A 20,945-nucleotide genomic window follows, 5' to 3' on the forward strand; every position below is an offset into this window, starting at 1 on the left:
TATATTTACCATTAAATGCTCCCTGGGGTTTGTGACCTCTGTAATAAGTAGGTGGAGATGTTTTGTGATGAACAGACCAGATTCTCCACTTGAGAAAGGGAATTCCTTCTGATCTCTTCCTTCAGTACTCAGAACTGTCAACATCTAGTGCGTTGGTGGCCCTGGGCAAATAACCAAGAAACAGGGCACACAGAGCAAAGGCACAAGCAACCGCACGCAGTTGCAACTTTACTGATCCTTATATAGACACGAATATGCATTACCTCAATTTCCCCTTTGGCGAGATACCATTAACATCATTATTTCCACGATACCAGGAACAAGTGAGGCAATACTAAACAAAGAAATAAGACTAAGCAAAGGCTTCTCCTTAAAATATTTATATAACAAATCAGCTGGAGAGACGGCTCAGTGGTTAAGAGCACTGACTGCTCTTCCAGAGATCCTGAGTTCAAATCCTAGCAACCACATGGTGGCTCACAACCATCTGTAATGAGATCTGGTGTGTCTGAAGACAGCTACAGTGTACTTACATAACAAATCACCCTTCTTCCTATTATCAAAATATACTTGTCCTAACCCAGAGAGCATGAGAGCCGCTTCCACAGAAACAGAACATAGCAGAACATAGTTTAAGGTCAAGTGAGAAAAACATTTTCTTCTGAAGGGCAGCATTCCAGCCCCTATGTGCACCTGTCATCAGTCCTTACTTGATCCTTCCTGGGAGCTGTATTTCTATGTCTCCACACAGAACTAGAGAGAGCATATCCAGAAAGAAAGCCTGCATCTGTCATAAGTTTTGACTCACTAAACAAATCTTTTGATACCAAACCACCTCTAGGGATAGAATCATCACTTTAGATTTCTGAATAGGAATTGGCTGAAGAATGTGTTGGAGAAATGCAAAATATATTTTTCTCTTTTTGTGATCTCTGTCTCTATACTTTCACTATTCATTAACAAGGCTAACTGAAGGCTGATCACACGAACTGGAATGCTGGAAATACAAGTAAGGGAATTCAGCCGCTTCAATGGCACATTAACACTTGTACTTTCTGTTCTTTCTTCTTCTCAGTCTCTTATTATCCTGTTTTCTCACAAGGAAAAAAGTGTTTCATTTGCACTAGCAACTATTTTTACATTCAGTGAACACTTTTAAAGACGGTGCTTATAAGTGCTTCCTTATAACAAGAGAGATGTTTAGGATTTTGACATGGATTTTGATTTGGCAATGTTTTTTTTATTGTTGTTTTACTTTGTTTTAATTATAGTAACCAACGTTAGCCTGTAAAAACAAATGTTCTAAACGTGAGTTCAAATTAAACAAATTCCCTTATCAGTTGATAGCTCTTCATATACGTCACTTCCTTTTGAAGACTTGTTAATTTTGAAGCCTTGTTAATTACCTATGTTGTAAGAATTTTCTTTCTCTTTTTTTTATCTTAATTGGGAGATTGAGGGTGATATTGTCAGAATAAAAGCTACCCAAAAAAAGTTAGCACACAATATGAATTTGCACGATATTGGACAGTGACCTGGGCTTTCTAAACCAGTTTTAAGATGAATTTGTCTAGATAGGTACCATAATGAAGGTAAAGTGACTACAAGCAAGGATTTTACAAAGCTTCAAAATAATCTAAAAGGAGTATATGTCACAAAAGTTTTATTAAAGCATTCTAAATTCTTTGGTCAAATTACCAAATAAATTCTGTTTAATACAATCTGATTTTAAATTAATTTGCTAATTTGCTACTGAATATTAATAGAATTTTTCTGGTCTATTTTTCTCTGGGTACTGAAATAGGATGATTTTAAATATGTATATAATATAGAATATAAATATGTACAAGAAATATTCAGTGTATGTTTCTATACTGTACTGCTAACATCATCATTGTCTAATTAACAGGCAAGATTCTCTTACTTGGTGACCACTTGGCCAATCCCCTCCCCCTTCTCTTCAGTGTCTTGGGAATCTTAAATAAAGGCTGTGTGAATAATGCAAGTCAGAAAAGAAAACAAGAGGGCAAAGGAACTTTCTACTAGAGATACTGCTCCTACTTTTAACAAGCCTGGTCATTTAAAAAGCAGTACAAATCTGCTGTCCTTAACTAAAGTAATAAGTATAAAATGTTCTATTTGAAAAGAAGAGCTTGTCCAAGATATCCTGTTCTTTTTCTAACAAAACATGTGATGAGAACAACTCCTAAGAAGAAATGTCCTTAGACATAGAAACTAAAAATAAGCCAGCTCCTAGCAGATTTAAAATGTGTCCAGTGAATACATCTCCATAGCAGACACTCATAATGCACATCGCCCTCTGCAGTTTCGGCCCTCACTGCTACTAATTGGCAAATGTTTTCAATACATTCATACAGTCACCTATGGAAATCCACTGTGCACCTCGCTCTGAAAGCTTCTCACAGAGACAAAATGAGGAAGGACAGATAACGTAGAAAGACAAGGGTGTGGATTATTTGTCTTCTGAGCAAAAAAAAAAAAAATCAAAACTTTTTTATTTTGATTTGGCACATGTTTGTTGTTGTCATCGTTGTTGTTGTTTCATTTTGTTATATCCAGTTAAAAGAAAAAACTGCTACTAGAGACTTTACACTTGTCCACATGTGGCTAATAATTCTCACTCCTGAAAAATTCAGGATATTGATCTCAAAAAGCAATGAGAAACATGAGGTCACCCATTCTTCAAAAACCTCCATCCTCATTCACAGCAGGAAGTTGCTGACTCTTAGGTGAGCAATTGCTTTTTTTGTTTGGAATGTCCCAGCATATCACCAGGGTATGTCGTCCTGAACTGGAGTTCACATGCCTTGCTTGTGGAAATGGTGATAGAAGCAAAGCTCCACATTTTTCACTGAACCACTCCCCCTGAGACCAGAGAAGATGAGGCATCTGAATCACTCCGGATTCAGACGACCTTCCCTATTGGGAGTTCCGTACCAGGCTTCATTTCACTTAAAATTGTCATCTATCAAATTCAGCAACCTATTAAACAACATTCATTCATAATAATTCTCTAAGTGACAAAGTCAACATTATAAAATCCTTGCAGGTGATCCTGTGATCCATACCAGCTTGGTATATGGTAGATGAGGTATTCTTGCTGCAGGGAAAAAGGAAACTAAACTTGACCATAAAGAGTATGGAGAAGAAATAAAAGAGCAGCTTCCCCAGGTGCCTTTAAGATTTTCTTTTATTAGGGCCTGTGAAATGACTCAGCAGATAAGTGTCTGCTACTCAGCCTGATGACATGAGTCACATCTCAGGTTTCCACATGGTACAGAGAACCCACTCCTAGGAGTTACCCTCTAATGTCCACACCTGTGGGCAGGTCAGCAGGCAGGAAGAAAGGAGGGAAGAGAAGGAGGGGGAGGGGAGGAGAGGAGAACAAGGGGAGGGCAGGGAAGAGGAGAGAAAGTAAGGGGAGGGAAGAGAAGGGGAAGGAAGTAAGATGAAGGGATAAAAAAATTAGTTAAGGACCCCATATGAACAACAATGCCAAGCAACCAGAGCTTGCAGGGACTAAGCTACTACCTAAAGACTATACATGGACTGACCCTGGGCTCCAACCTCATAGGTAGCAATGAATATCCTAGTAAGAGCACCAGTGGAAGGGGAAGCCCTTGGTCCTGCCAAGACTGAACCCCCAGTGAACTAGACTGTTGGGAGGAGGGCGGTAATGGGGGAAGGATGGGGAGGGGAAGCTCATATAGAAGGGGAGGGAGAGGGTTTAGGGGGATGTTAGCCTGGAAACCCGGAAAGGGAATTACAATCGAAATGTAAATAAGAAATACTCAAGTTAATAAAGATGGAAAAAAATAAATAAATAAAAAATAAAAAAAATGTTTACCCTTAGGTAACATGTCACTGATAACAACATTCCTGCCCGAAAGGCTGAACCTGAGTTGATTATGAGGACATAAATAATGGTTGACAGGATAGTAAATGACCTGAATGTCTTACAACCAAATTAAAAGACTTGTTTTAAAAAAAACAGTTAGCCTGTGCTTTCAAAGCTATCCTTGTAGGCTGGAGAGATTGCTCAGTGGTTAAGAGCACTGGCTGCTCTTCTAGAGGACTCAAATTTGATTCTCAGGGCTCACTGTGGCTCAAAACCTGTAAATCCAGTTCCAAAGCGTCCTATGCCCTCTTTTGGCCTCAGCAGCTACCAGGCACAGAAGTGGTACACAAACATATATGCCAACAAAACACCCATACCCAAAAAGTAAAATAAAAATAAAAAAATTAAGAATATATCTCCAAAGCCAAGCCTTATCCGGATCACTAGCAAGCTGGGAAACTGTTCCAGATTAAAAAAGAAAAATAGAGAAAGCAACTGAATACAGTGTGTGATCTTTGATTGGGTTCCTAAAGGACATTAATGGGACTTGGGGGACATATTAAAGTGTGGTAACGAATCAATGTTAAATTTCCTGAGTGTAATCATTGTTATTGTCATTCAGAAGAATGCCCTTCTACATAGTGGAAATTTCATAATTTAAAAGTTAGTCTCAAACAGTTCAAAATAAAATAAGATATTGGCATTTATGTGCAAATAGAGGGCTAAATAAAATGTTTCAAGAGTGAAAAACAAAAAAGAAAAGAAGAAAAGACTATTTCATTTAAGTGCAGAATAATTCACAAGGCTGGAATTGAGCACAGTTTTTTGAGTATCTGTTTATCTGCTGAGATTTGAGCATCTTACATCTTAATAATCTGTCCATTCATTCCTTTTTGTTCATTCATTCTTTTTTGTTCGTTCATTTTTGTATCATTTGCTCATCTTTCAAATATTAGATAATGTTCTATATGTTTTAGAGATAAGGGAAGATGGGTAACTGAGGAGAGAATTAAAATCAACTGACCTGCTGATTTGTAGGCAATCCCCACTGAGGAGACTGACTTCATCTCTGCTTATGTTCTGTACAGGGAAGATACATTACAGCCACATGCTCTAACCACCTTCCTTACTTATAGTTCCATCCAAGAAATTAAATGGTCTAAGGGTCTACCAAACTCCCTTTCTGTGTGAGTTGATACTCTGTGTTTTCTACTTAATGTTCTCTAAAGTCTATGAAGATGTCAGAGAGCATGTGTTAACCTCACCTCTCTTCAACATTAATTCCAACCGTGCCTGTGTTCACCAATGGTGTTTCAATTAATGCCTAAATTCAGGGCAACAGTCCTTGAGTTCTAAGTCTATAATTTAACTATTTATAAGTTAAATGTATTTAACTCTTGGAAAAGACATGGCATAGGAGATGCAGCAAACGTTTCAAGTCCACTTCATTTTGGCTTTATAACACCCCAGAGAGAAGCTGAATGTTTTCTCTGTTCATCGATAGTGTTAGAAGACAGGTAGGCTAGCAATTGACACAGCAGGTGCCACTGGTACTTACTCGAGTTTATGGGTCAGTTTTCTAAAGGAAATGAATCTTTCCAGGTCCATGTGGGCTTCATGAAAACCTAGCCTCAGAAAAATGAACACCACAAAAGTCTTAAATTAAAATTAGCTTCATTATGGCTTTCATTTGATATTTATGAATTACTATTGCAACTCAAATATATTATCTGTAGAGGGAAAGCAAAATTGGCACACTTGTCCAAGGTGACAAAGAAGTCTTACACTTGGTGTCTTTTAGCTGTGCAGCAGTGTATACAAAGTTGTATATAGTCAGTATCTTAGTCAGGGTTTCTTTTTTTTTTTTTTTTTTTTTTTTTTTTTTCGGAGCTGGGGACCGAACCCAGGGCCTTGCGCTTCCTAGGTAAGCGCTCTACCACTGAGCTAAATCTCCAGCCCATTAGTCAGGGTTTCTATTCCTACGCAAACATCATGACCAAGAAGCAAGTTGGGGAGGAAAGGGTTTATTCAGCTTCCACATTGCTGTTCATCACCAAAGGAAGTCAGGACTGGAACTCACACAGGGCAGGAAGCAGGAGCTGATGCAGAGGCCATGGAGGGATGTTAATTACTGGCTTGTATCCCCTGGCTTGCTCAGCTTGCTCTCTTATAGAACCCAAGACCACCAGCCCAGGGATGGCACCACCCTCAATGGGCTGGGTCCTCTCCCCTTGATCACTAATTAAGAAAATGCCTTACAGTTGGGTCTCATGAAGGCATTTCCACAACTGAGGCTCATTTCCCTGTGATAACTCCAGCTTGTATCAAGTTGACACACAAAACTAGTGAGTGTAGTCAGGTAGAAAACAAAGTCAATCATAGTTAATAAAGTTAAGTTTTTGTGAGAACAATAACCTCTGAAACTTTTAGCCTATATTACTTCATCCTTTCACTTCTTGATATAGTGTCCAAAAAGCCAAAACACAACAGCACGATAAGCCATGATTATTCTCCTCCCAGAAACTTTTCACCTTGGATATGAGTTACAGAAAATGCTGTCCTGGGGATGTGTCTTCAAAGCTATGTTGCTCTGTCCCACCACAGGTGTCCCTCGTACATCTTCTGAAGACTGTTCGGCTGCTCCGTCTTTTGCGCCTCCTGCAGAAGCTGGACCGTTATTCTCAGCACAGCACAATTGTCCTCACCCTGCTCATGTCCATGTTTGCTCTCCTTGCACACTGGATGGCATGTATCTGGTATGTCATTGGAAAAATGGAGAGGGAGGACAACAGCCTTCTCAAGTGGGAAGTCGGTAAGGGCTTCTGTCATGTTTTCCACTGTTAAAAGGGAATGTTGTGTCAACTTTGGGGAACATGAAAGTTGTATTTGTGTATATATTATTCTATTCATTTATATATTAATTTTTTGTTATATTATGTTACATCGGCCATTTCTGTCTGTGTATATAGTGTATAATTAGTGCATTTTTAATACTCTGCCACTCTCCTATTCCATACCCCTCCCTACTCCTTTCAATCTTCTTTGTCTTCTATATAATCTTATAAATACATTCCTTCTTACTGACTTTTTTTTTTCAATTTAAAATACAAGTGATGAGTGTCTTCTTCAAGAGCCTTGCATTGTTAGCAAAATTTATGAGGTTCACTTTTAGGCCAAAGAAACTTAAGAACGATCTAAGTTGTTCAAAATGACTAGCAAGCATGTGCCAATTGTTGGTTAATTTGCAATCTACTTTGGCATTTTGCTAGTGCAGAGCTAATAGCAGTAAATCATGAGGAATGGCTTTGTGACCCTCACTAAGCTGTTGTTTATATCTGGGCTGGTCTTCTAAGGGAAAAGAAGATGAGCCTTGTTTGCTTCTATTAGCAAAGGGAACTACCGAAAGGACCTATCATATGCCAAAGGTCAGTGATGGCGAAGAAGACAGGATCCTTTACAAATATTTACAGCATTTGGTAATTTCATAATCCACAAAAGTTAAATATTTATAGCATTCAGTAGTTCCACAATCCATGAAAGTTTGGGATTTCTCTTTCAAGCATTATGTAATTTTGCATAAATGAATGTGAAATACCAAGCACAGGAACACATTTTTAAACCCATGTTAATGACGGGAAATTGACAGAAAATAAGAAGTCTAAAGAAGTAGATAACTTCTAGTGCAAACTAGCCACCCTCTTTGCAGAGCCCCACTCTACAGAGCTACCCCAGTGCCCATTATTGGAGGACTGTTGTTTTTATTTTTGTTTTGATATTTAATCAAAGGAATCTATTCTCTCACTTATTGTCTCCACCAAAAGTCTATCTTTATGCTTTAAAAGAAGCTCAGACCTTTGCGGAGGGCTTAGTCATAGGCCACTCCCAGAGCGAGAAGTGCCGAGGAAACTGGGCTGAGAGCATCATGTGAGGGTTGCCCTAAACAACCCTCTCTCGCCACAGGGTATGTACAACACCTTACGGGACATCCCTGAAGGGCAAGCTAGAGAGTTTGAGGAAGCAAGTTGAAGCATGTTAATTCCCTTACCAAGTTCTTTAAAAATCATGTGGCCATGTTTCAACTGAGCTCCACAAAGCACCTGATTTTTTACAACCATGATTTTCTTCTGAAATGGGTTTGCTTTTCTTCCTTTTCAAAACACATTTTAAATATCTGGCTATTGTTCTGGATTCTCATAAATGAAAAAAGGACATAAATAAAACTGTAGAGTGGAAAGCAAAGGTGTCTGAGATTTAAAAAAAAATTAGACTCATCAGGGGAAAGATGGAGATATGTGGGAGAATAAAGTCTGGTATCGCTGATGCTATTTGCCTCCCCGGGTGCTCCAGTGTTGTCCCATTGTGGTTCAGTGAGTGGCAAAATTAGATGTCTGCCCTTTGTTTTCAGTCTATATTAAAATTCTCTCTTGTGGTCAGCATTCAGTTCTCTCTGAGGCCTGGCCTGATATCCTTTACACCCCAGACCTATACACCGATATTAATTTGTAAAGCGCGTCTCTCAAATCAAGTTACATGAGGAATCCTTTGGGTTACACTTCTACCAGGTCAGTTGTGCTACAGACATGCAACCTAGATTCCAGTTTTCTCCCCTAAAATATGCAGAGCTGTTTTGTCCCTAAGAAAGAGGGAGCCAGCAAACTGAAGTGTACAGGATTAGCCCTGACCTTGGCCCTAGTGTTAGAGTTCAGTGTAGCACAGAGGTTATAAGCCTGGTGTCAGCCAGGCACGGGCAGATTGGTACACTACATTAGCAGGAAGGCTTGGAGCTCCAATCTGTAAACCGCTCTGCCCTCCTAACCAACTGTTAGGCTTGCACTAATTTAGTTCAGCAGTCTGGACTGTGATTGTTATCCCCTTGTCTACAATATAAGAACCTCACTAAACAACTGAAAAAGTCTTTTTCTAGATTCCATGATATATGGATATATGATTCTCATGAAAATACAAATTCAAAACTGTGTGCTTCCTAAGAATATATGGGATATATGTTCTCATCACAGGTTATCGTTCATTGACCATCTACTGCAGCCACCCAATATCAGCTAGATTGAGGGTGTATCTGCAGGTTTTGTCACAGAATCACTACTTTTTTTTGTACATGGATAGGTAAAGGTAATTCCTTTTGGAGAATTAGATATCCTGTATAAATGGCACTTGGGATGAGATTAGGAAGGAAGTATGCTCATTATGCCAGTAAATATGTTTGGGCAAGGTCTGGACAGGGACTTGCCCTCCCTTTAAAATTGCTTGTATAATTTGTACACTTATTAAATCATTTGCCATTGGAGATTTGTCTGCAAATTAAACAAAGTTTTTCTACCTGTCAGTTTATTCTTACTCTGTAATCTTTTCAGTAGTGGTAAATTTTGTTTTTGCTCCAATTACCATAAATCACATAAATATATATCACATAAATAAAATTCTGTTAGAGAACACATTGTTCTTTTGTGGCTAAGGTATAGAGCAGGTTTATCTGTCTGCATGATAAATCTCTTTCTAGTCATTGTCAATTATCCAATTACTCTTCTTTTGTCCTTGGCAAGTTCAATACTGGCAGCTGAAGTGCTTTTAAACAAACCCAAGTTCATCTTTAAGCCTGGCCAATGCCAATTTTTTAATAAGTTGTCTAATCTTAGAATGGATACATTGTATTTGTTGGTTTATAAGATCAGAAACTGGTTGTAAAATGATTTGCCTGGTACTTTATTTCAGATCATATTTTCATATATTTGAATGTATAATTTAGGTAATTTTGAGGTTTGTCTGGCCATTTATGAAATAATAGACTAAGGAAGACCTAAATCCATTTTTATTAGAATGAAGAGAATCAAGCTACAGGTTATGAAAGCTCTATATGGAAAATGTTGACTTTTCCTCTACTGCGGCTTCTCTTCAGGATATAGTTGTTGGCAAAGATGAATGGATCATTAGGTTACTATGTGGTATTCATGGTCAAGAAATCTAGACTCCCAAACTTGTCTAGAAGTCTTTCTACAGTCTTGAATATTAGGAAAATTAGAAGGAAAGTCTGATTGGATATCTTTTTCTGGCTAAGAAAGAGAGAACGAATGGGCTGATCATAGATTTGCTCATTTGTCTGAAAATAACATTTTTAGATGTCCATTGTGTGCTTTGTTCTGTCTACTAAAACGAATATATTGGATGTCACAGAGAAGAACCTTAAACTATTTATGCTACCTCTACAGTGTGTAGCTCATTGCTCAGGTAGAGCTGATTGGAAAGGCTAATAATAATATTAAGCCTTATAAAAAGTAAGCTGATGTCCTTCAACACAGAACAGCAGGATACAGGAAGAAACAATTAATTTTGCTTCCTCTCTAATGACTGTAAAAGGGAAATAGTGCTGTACGTCTCTTTGGCTTTGCCAGTATTAAGTTATCAAACATACAAACACATATGAAGCAGATTGGGAGCTGTTTTAGTGCTTGCTGTGTGGTGCAGGGATCCTGACTTTGGATCACCACATAGAAGCAAGATGTTGACCTATCATCTGTAGATCCACACTCACACACATGTACCTAAACTCTCTCATGCATACACACATGCAAAGGTGAGATAAAGAAAAGTAAAGGCCATTAGTCTTGTAGCCAGCTCCAAGTTATTATCAATACATACCGTCTGCTATAGCTCTCATTATAATATTACGATAAATCATATATTCTTATGATAAAATCAGTGAATATCATTTTGCATAGGAAGTTTATTTAGAAGGTAATTTCAGACTGTTGCTACTCGATTTAGTTATCCTGCTCAACAAGTCACCTGTAGGAGATTTATTCTCAATGTTAACAGAGTTAACACTTGTTAGGATGTGACAGTTTTACTGAATGTGGATAGAAGGTATCATTTAACTGTATATTAAAGAAATGTATCACAAGTGAATTTGAGAGTACTTTTTAAAAGTTGAATGTTCATCTGGCTACAAATTAATGTTTTGATCAGCCTCTTGTAGAGGCTGTATTGTTTGTTTCCTATGAGAATCTTTAATACAAGCAAAGTGTGTGACCGGGTCTTGGAATATGACACAGTAGTGCAGCACTTACTAATTATGCAACAGGCACTGGATTCGACCCTCAGAGCTGTAAAATGGTAGTGGAAGGTCTCTCAGGCTTCCATATGTCGCAGTTCATAGATGTGCATTTGTTGTAATTATTATCACTTTGTAGAATTCAATTAATGGCAGCTGTAAAGTTCAGTTAATGACACTGAATCTGTTTTTAAAGAGCTCCACTGGGATCTTAATTAAGAAGGATTCAGTTTCAAGCTGCTACCATTTAGATTTGAATCCACCTCAAGGATTTGCAAGACTATGATTTTGCCCAAAATGATGCCTGTTGCGGAACTTCCTGACTGATTCTAGTTTTCTCATCTGTAGCAGGTGTGGCTCTATAGCTCCTCCAAGAAGCTGCCTCACCTGGTCTCTGGTGCTCTGCATGCTCCTGCTTCTGGCTTCTCTAGTTGCCACCTCTCCCCCTACCAGGAATAGAGGCCATCTTCAAACTCTCAGACCTCTCTACCCCCAATGAACAGTGTTGGAGAAAATCAGCATCATTCTCCAACTGCAGTGAGCCTTGTGCTTCACTCATATTCTAGGTTATGAAAGTAAACAGAACACCAATTAGCAGGACACATGGACTCAGTTCACAGAACAAATCTTGGGAAAGGAGCTACAAGATCGCAATAAAAAAAGACAATAAATTTGGAAGCCGTCCTGCAAATACTGGTGTGGGATGCCCTATTAACTCACAGTGCCCCCCTTCAGCACTGCTTCCTGGTCCCTGAAGGGTGAATTACCACACATTAGTCACACACCATCAAATATCTAATATTGACAGACAGCCAAGACATAAAGATACTAAGTTTTTGTTTCATTTCATAGAAATAGAACATTTCTCAACTTAAGATCATAACAAGCTGACCTTTGAAAGAAGTAATCTACAAAGGGAGAGAAGGCAGTTTAAAAGAAGAGATAGTTTGCCTTTTAACCCTTAGGTTGGAGGAGGCCTATCTTTGTAGATAGACAAAATCAATCAATCTCTCTCTCTCTCTCTCTCTCTCTCTCTCTCTCTCTCTCTCTCTCTTTCTCTCTCTCTCTCTCTCTCTCTCACACACACACACACACACACACACACACACACACACACACACACACACACACAAAGAAAACCTGGGAGAGAAGCATTCATATGGCACTTAGAATATTTCATTGATAAGTTTAGTGTTAAGCCTCCTGAACTTCATTTGATAAAGCATCATAAATCTTACAGTCTGGGGGGGTCTCTATCCCTAGTTATTAACTGCTAATGTGTGTAAGCCTCTTGTAAGGGAGGGAAAACTGATCAGATCTGTGTATGGCAAGCTGATTACTTCAATGGGTGAATCCAATTCTCCTCAACTCTGTCTTACAGGGCTCATTTTCTTTTCTATTTTCTCTATTTTCCTTTTTTCTTTTGTCTCTTTTTTCTTTTTATCTTTATCTTTTTTTCAGTTTTTGGTTTCTGAAGACAGGGTTTTTCTGTGCAGCCTTAACTGTCCTGGAACTCCCTGTGTACATGATGCTAACCTCAGACTTATAGAGATCTGCCTGCCTATGCCTCCCAAGTGCTGACATTAAAGATATATGCTACCATTGCCTGGCTTACCTTATAGGTTTTACAGAAACTATTATAAAAGCTCTTCAGGATGTGGCTTTCCCATAAGACTCACATTGTGGGGAACCCATAAGATAAAGAAGGGAGAGGTTAGGGAGGGTTGTCATCGGCTCTGGAGAGTTTAGTGGGCTGCAGAAGTCACTGCTCGCACTGATTTGAAGGAGACAGCCTTCATAAGTCCTGGGCCTTTTAATACTTGATCTCAAGCAGGTGGAACTAATTGGGAAGGATTAGAAGGTCTGGACTTGTTGGAAGGGGTAGGCTTTGAAGTTTCAAAAGCCCTTTGCTGTCGCCAATGTCCTCTTTGCTTCCTGTTTCTGAAGGAGGTTAACTCTCAGCTTCTACTCCAGCACCATGCCTGCTGTCCTGCTTCTTGCCAAGACTGTGATGCACTTCTATGGCTTTGAGACTGGAAGCCCCAAATAAACCCTCTTAAAAATTGTCTTGGTTGCTGAGTTTTACCACAGCAATAGAAAAATAACAAATACACTGGCCTTGTCAAAGAACCTCATTCAGTTCCCCACAGCAACACTGAGTGACTCCCAACCACCTGTAACTCCAGCTCCTGGGAATCATGAGCCCTCTTCCGGCCTCTGTGGGAGCACGCATGCAATACGCATAACCCTACACAGACACATACATGCACATAATTTAAAATAATTAAAAGAAGTCTTAGAAGAAGGACACAGAAGACCATACAAACCATGCTCTGGAAGACTAAAAGAAACACTTCCGGAGGCCTTGAGGATTACCTGGCTTTGTTTCTGTTGCTTTTGTTTTTTGTTTTTTTTTTTTTTGCTTTTTTGTTTGTTTGTTTGTTTGTTTGTTTTTTGTAACAGTGGAATACTAAGTAGCCTAGGCTGCCCTAAAACTCAGAATCATTCTCCTTTAGTCCCCTGAAATTGCATGTATATGTCACCACTCCTAGCTTCTAACCTTTTAAAAATAGTGCCTTTAACTTTAAAATCTTACTGGAGCTACCACAGACCTCAAAACATATGTCACTAGATCTGTCTTGCAGCCAAGCCCCTTCCTTTGCACCAAGCTCCCTGGAGACTTGGTTGCTTCCAGTGCACCTTTCTGGTACTTTGAGTAGCAAGGCTGTGGAAGTCTTGGGACTGGAGGAGTCATTTGCAGCAAGTAATAAAGAGTTCTAATCTGAAGCCACACAGAGCTTCCTATCTTCTTCCATTGCCTTGACCTTTTCTAGTTCCTTTGTTCCTAATACATGGTGGAGGGCCACGAGAACGTAACAGCTATCGCCACTACAGCAGCAGGGCACAGCTCATTATCAAAAACGATCCACGTTGCTGTTAGTTATGGGAGGTGAAAATCAAGTACTGTATCTGAAAAGAGTCTCCAGTTCCCTATTCAGCTTTGGAAGGCAGAAAATATTTCCATCTTTGGAGCTAAGATTTTACTCCTTCGTCATAGAAACCAAATGTGTTGTTTTTAAAACCCAGACTCTAGTATATCACTACATGTTACTCATAGATATGTTGGAGAAGTAAAGAAAATAAAATGTCCGTCCACCATTGCTGCAATCTGATCTTCTGTTTAAAACTTATTAGGCATTATAAGATAATGAAGAAAAGAGTAAGAGCTTGCAATGCCATGGCTCAGTCCCTTCTGAAAGAACTTCTATATTTCAGGTAGCAATCAAACAGCTTACGGGATTCCACATCACCAGTCCTGTGGGGAGAGTAGGGCAAAGTCATACCCAGAGAACAGTGCACACAGAATAATCTTTGCCACAGAGTGCCTGCAAGATGTCACACTGTAGGACACAAGCTCACAGCCACAAAGCATCTACTGTCCTAGAAAAGCAGTCCATTTTTACCCCCGTCCTGGAGGACTTGAAGGCATAGTACAAACTAAAAGGTTCTGCAGAATGGGCGACAACTTTACTTAACCAAGCCTTTTGGTGCTTGTTATCAGTTTCTGCTGACAGTTTCACAGGCTGTTAGCTTGAGGGAGAAACAAACAAAATACCGTAAGAAATGTTATTAAACTTAGTATTACAACAGGAAAAAAAACCAACAATTTTAATCTTTTCATAATATAGAGCACCACACATATCATCTTGTAGTAAATCTGTACTAGAGAAAGATTATCCTCCTCTATAAAATAGAAAGAATAAATAATACCTCCATAGAGAGTCAGAAATGAGGCTAAATAAGATTATGTGAAAGCTGCTTGAAAACAGATTCCCACAGAATCCAGGGGATTATAGTGTGGAATTGTGGTATAATTAACAATATACACCAAAGTGTATGAGTACAGGTGTGTGTGTGTGAGAATAGACAAATAATAGATGTTCTTTATACCACAAATGCCTGTCTCTGCTCTGTCTAATCCAGTCTGATGGAGATAAGCAACGAGCGCCTCCTAAGGTCAGTCTATTTATGTTAATAGAGGAAGAAATTCTGAACTCAGTCTTCATTCAGTGATTAGAGATAAATCATTCCGTTTCTATATTTCTTAATGTCTCCTTATTTGTATGGTTAACAAGCAGCATATTCATGAATTAAAAGTGAACTGCTATGAAGTGCTGGCAATAAGCAGAAGATGTCAGGCTTCGGAACGCTGTTAATAGTGCGTTTGTTCTGGAGACTTTTGAATTTCCTCAGTATTCAATCCCACTTAAGAATGGATTGGATTGTTTCTTCTGTGGAATCTGGTACTCCTTTTAATAAGTACAGCTATGGTTAAATGTTCCTGGGGGTCATTAGGAAGCCATTTTGCTTTTCTGGTTATTTTGCAATTATCTGCCCTGTAACTTCATAACCTGTTTCCTGCCATGTGTGAGTATTTACCTCTGACCTTTTAATCTTTTAAAAAATAATGTATTTCATATAGTATATTTTGAGTGAAAAATTATGTTTAATAAGAAGGAAAAATACATTTTGATCATATTCTTTCACCTCCCCAATTTATTTCTTATCTTCCAAACCTACCTAACCACTTATGTGCTCTCTCTCTCTCTCTTTCTCTCTCTCTCTCTTAAGAAAAAAAAACCAACCTAAAAACAGCAAAACAAAACTTAAAACAAGCAAACAAAATTACCAAAAAAAAAAAGTGCACAAAAAAAAAAAAACATAGAGTCTGTTCTGTGTTGGCCAACTCTTCTTGGGCATGAAGCCTTACTTGGAGTGTGGTTGATATACTCAGTGACACTCATTGCAGAAAGCACATTTTTTTCCATTCTACAGAAGGTATCAATAACAAATGGTTTCTGGGCTGGGGTAGGGCTCTGTATTCACCTTCCCTTCTAAGTGCTGGCATTTTTTGTGGTTAGAATCTGTGCCCGTCTTGTGAATGCTGTCACTGTCTCTCTGATATCGTATGTCCATCAGCCCTGTTGTGTCTGAACGGTGTTGCTGTCTTGCTTGGACTCTTCTGTTGTGTGTAACTTTAAAAATCATGCTTTCTTCTTTGCCTGGGACCATGGCTGGTGCTCCCCACCTAACTCAGGATTGACAGCCAACCCCTAACCAGGGAATGCCCCTTTTTTGTGTTTCTTGTTAGGGTAAATAGTCCAAATATGGGTCCATCCTTTGTTTGGCACAGTTCATAGCTCGTAAATCCAGAGATCTCACCCAGAGAGATCCTTTTTCAGTTTTCAGAGATGCTCTTGGATCTTAATCCTCTTTCCATGCTACCCCAGACTCAGACATGGAAGAGAGTCTCCAGTTACTGTATTCTGCACAGTCTGCCATTTTATGACATGCCTATAATGTCAATCCCTGGACATGTTACTGCTTTTGTCCCCTTCCCTTCAACCTTATGTTCTTTTCCTGAGTGCGTTGACTCTCAAAAGTGACCCATGTCACACAGAAATCACTAATTTTACAATGGCCTTTACAAAGGCAAGCTGTGCTTAGGAAGAACAAAAGTTTGATTTGAGTGAGTCAGATTTAGCTGATTTGAAGTTCAGATCTAACTGGTTAATTAATTAATTTTCATATGCCCCTCCCCTAGTTTCTTAATATCGTTTTTTGGAATAGTTCATTCAGTTCTATTAATTAAATGTGGCATTTAAATCATATTTAATTATGATTTATGATATTATTAGACTTCGTTCTTCCATTGAGAGTCTAATTTTGGACTATTATTTCAGCATTTTAATTATTGTGCTGTTTAAAACTTGGTAGAGTAAGCAGAGTGGGATCCATTCTAATCTGCCTTTTTACTTAAATCAATACTATAAGAAAATTACTTCCATCAAAATTCAAATGGAATTTTAGTTGAAGTTCATTTTAGAAACAAGATTGAAAATAGTTCTTTTGTAGCACTGAAATGTTTTTGGCAGGAGGTTATGATATTCAGTCTCCATTTATTTAAAATATGCTCTTATAAATAAGTAAAATTATGCATTTTATACATATTACATATATTTCTTATTTATTTCTAAACATTTTAGACTTCTGTGCTGCTATGAGTGAAATTCACTTTCCATTGATTTTGATATAATCATAAAAATTGCAAGTAATACATGTGCTTCATAAATTTTAATTCATTCCTTGAAAATAAAGATAATCAATTCATCTATAAATACTAATAAATTTTATTCCTCTTATCTGTTAGCTTGAGGAAGTTATTTACTTCATTAACTAGTAAGAGATTTACAAAACACTGTTTAAACACCAACATATTATTTTTATTGCTCTTGTTGTTGCTGCTCCTTGATAATTCAGTAAAATTTGATTATTTTTAAGAAAAATTTCGTTACATTTATATGTTTGATTAGTTAGTTGATACATATACCATAAGATCACTGTCAAGAGAGAATCTCTCCTTCAATCATGAGGGTCCAGGATAGAAAACCAGATCATTAGGCTTGGCTACAAAAACCGATACCCACTGAGTTCTCTCTATGTCCCCCACTCCCACACCCATGTATGATGCTGAAAGTGGGAGTAATAGTCCTCCACAGGGAAAAAAAATTCCCTGATTGCTTATCTAATACCAAGTGCTCAGCCATGAAATCATATATATACATACAATGATCACATACATAACATTATAGCAACTGAGCAAGCTTTACTTTTATATTCAGGAACACACACGCACACACACACGCACACACACAACAGCAATTAAAGGAAAGGGGGCTATGCATCTGAGAGCAAGCAAGGGAGTGTACATGGGCACAGTTGGAAGGAGGAAACAATGGAACAGTTCTTTTCCTGGAAACTGGCATCTTCCAGCCAAGTCCTCTCACTCAGTAGCTGTGTGGCCTTATTATCTTTTAAAATTTGATATTTAGTTAACTCTTAGTGAATCTGAGGTTATGGGGGCAATAAACCCTTTCAGAAAAATATGACTGAGGATTGGAGATCATCTGTCATGAAAAACGTATCTACCCATACATAAATAAAACTTCCCAGGAAGTTAGAGATTGCTGGTCTATTCTATTATGTTCTTTCATGTGATCCGTATAAGCATACGAAGTAAGAACATTCTAGAAATAGTTGACTTCTCAGATTATTTTTAATGTAAAGAATTGACCTTTAAGAAAATCATCTTGTACCTGAGTCTTAAGTTCTTAGCTGTGTGGAACAATCAACACCTTGAGGTTGATGTGTATTTTGTTGACAGTAAATCTGCTCTCATGGAGTCTGTCCTGTGGACTTTTAGTCATACCGGCAAGCTTTCATTTATTTAAGGCATAGGTGTACAACCTGCAGCTTGCATGTAACTTTGAGAAATAAGGTTACTTCTTAAGCTGAGAGAAAACAATTCTGGGGATCAAGGTCATTTGTGACTCAAATGTTCCAGACTTTCCCATTGAGTCTCTAAAGGATAGTCAGGAGCAATAAATGCCGCCTGATACCTTCTGATTCATCATTTGGACAATGTTCCAACTTTTCCAAGAGGTTGAGATCCTGCCCGAGGTAGCCCTTCACTCCCAGGGTTCCTTTTAGCTGTGTACTCACTAACATTATGAAACTGGATTGCCTCCATCTATCACATAGACCAAGACTGAATCATAGATCCATGGCTGTTGATGTCAGAGGGGTCTTAGCTATGAGATATTCTAAAGCTTTGATTTTTTCCCTCCCTATCATAAAATCTCACTCTTAAAAAATGCCTTGAAATGAAATGTCTAATACTTGTTCAAGAATTTGTTTCCATCTATATAACTAGGTGGCTACAATGTCTGTACAAAATAAAAGAGCTGGCAAGGTGGCTCATTGAGTAAATGTACGGCTGTCAAGCCTACCCACCTGAGTTCAGGCCTCCCTTCTTCCCTCTTGCTTCTTACTATTCTACAGTTGGTATAAAATCTTTTTATATGCTGTGTCTAAAAGAAAAATGTATATTATGAAAGCAATGTGTGTGTGTTTGTCATACAGATGGTATGTAAGTAATCACAAATTTAAAAAGCCATTGGGGTAATAACAGTATTCATTACCACTATACATTATAATTCAAATATGCAATCCTTCCTTAGCACCAAGTACTGTTCTAGGTGCCATTTGTGCTAAATATTGTCACTACCTCCCTATACATGAGAAAACAGACACACACTGATTAGATAACTTCTCTCTGATCAGAAAGGCTGTACCTCCTGAGGCTAGGCCTTCTGCTGTCTTCTCTTTTAACCTTTACTTCCTCTCTCAGATTTGTCCTTAGTTTCTATTACATGAATATAAATGTTATATATTTATTGTTAACTGATAAAATTCTATTGTACAATGACTCTTTTTGTTTGGTTTATTCACCCTGCAGTGAGATACACTATTTTTTGCATTATTATTACACAGATAATGAGCAATGAGCAATAAATACAAGTTTCTTTATACAAAGCTTACTTGGATAGAACATGATGCACAGGAGGATATGCTGTGCATCTGTTCAGGTCACGACTTTTGCTAAATCTTCTCTGAAAGAGCACATAGTGTGAGGTCTATCCTGTTGTTGTAGAAATATAAAAAATAAAAAGTGTATCTTTTATTTCCACTTGGTCCAACACCATGGCGCCCCATGATATCTGCTAGATATCTTAATATCCAGTGTCTCCATCAGCCGCACACTTTCCTATACTCAAACCATCACATAAAAGAACACACAACACAATAACCTTTGACTCAATTGATAAGATATAATTGCCCACCTATACATACAAAGCCCAATACACATCCATCCCTTAAGAACATTTATAACGACCTGTAAATACACAGAGTGGAATCTTAACATCAGCTTCCATTTTCTCTCCGCGTGACTAATCTCTCTGTCCCTCCTGTCTCTCCCCTTTCTGTTCCAGTCTCCTCCTCTTCCTTCAAACTTTTCTCCCACCCATCCTTCCTTCTCCTCCAATGACAGGCCTCCTTCTATCCTGTACCTGCCCTCACCTGTATTTTACAAATTAAATGGGGAGAAGGTTCTGGTGAAGTTACCTGAGACCTTGGGGCAATGGAATTAACATCAAAATACAGATAACTCCAGGGCAAACCACAACACTAAGCCTTCCCCAGATCTTCACTAATGGGTTTCACCAGTGCTTTTCAAGATATGAAATTTCAGGGGTAATAAATAGTACAACATTTGAGTTTGAATTTCCTTTCTCTCCTTGGTGAGATGAAACACCTTTCGTGTATTATTATGATAGTTCTGCTTCTTTTGATGAATTTAAACACTTGAATAACTTATATTCAGTTTCTGTGCTTTCCTAGATAGTCCATTTAATGGTATCCATTTTAAGCAAATAAATCTTTAGAAACTATTATTCAGGTAATATAGCTTTGATGATGTGTTCTACCATGTTCATCAGTATCAGAGATCTTAAGTCTACATGATCCTCTTTCTTCAATAGATGTTGAGACACATTTTTATAGTTTTTAGGTCATGGTTTTATATATCATATTAGTTACTGTTCAATTGTTGTGATACAATACCATGACCAAGGCAAGTTAAAGAAGAAACCACATGTTTGAGCTGACTTATGAATCCAAAGGTAGAGGAGTTCATTGTGGCCAGAAAGCATGGTAGGATCCAGCATGCATGGAGGCAGGAACAGGGAACTAAGAGCTCACATCTTCCAATGCAGGCACAAAACTAGGAGTGGTGAGAGGCCTCTGATCTTTCCTCCAGAAAGCCTGCACCACTTTTACCTGGCCCACCAGTGTCCTCAGCTGAAGACGAATGGGAAAGCACCCAAATCACCGTGTGTCTATTAGATTGAAGTCCTGCATCTGGTCGTACACATATTGAAGATCCTTACAGTAACTTTTAAAAATCAAGTATATAGATTCTATTTGGTACTTTTTCATATCTCTTTATGTTTAATAGTATGCAGTCTTCTTTTTAAAGTTTCCAGCATTTCCATTAGATGAAATTCCTGAATTGAATTTGAAATTTTAAAGAAGACATTCTAATAGTTCCCTGTTTTT

General features: G+C 38.2%; 1 protein-coding gene across 1 annotated transcript in view; it reads left to right on the forward strand.

The window, feature by feature from the left end:
* The window catches only part of Kcnh8 (potassium voltage-gated channel subfamily H member 8), a 439,763-nt gene that overhangs the window by 292,990 nt on the left and 125,828 nt on the right, over window positions 1-20,945 (forward strand). The window contains 1 exon segment of the mRNA NM_145095.2: window positions 6,464-6,671. Coding sequence (NP_659563.1) covers window positions 6,464-6,671 — 208 coding nt within the window.

This window comes from Rattus norvegicus, chromosome 9 (assembly GCF_036323735.1).
Source record: "Rattus norvegicus strain BN/NHsdMcwi chromosome 9, GRCr8, whole genome shotgun sequence".
Taxonomy (NCBI): domain Eukaryota; kingdom Metazoa; phylum Chordata; class Mammalia; order Rodentia; family Muridae; genus Rattus; species Rattus norvegicus.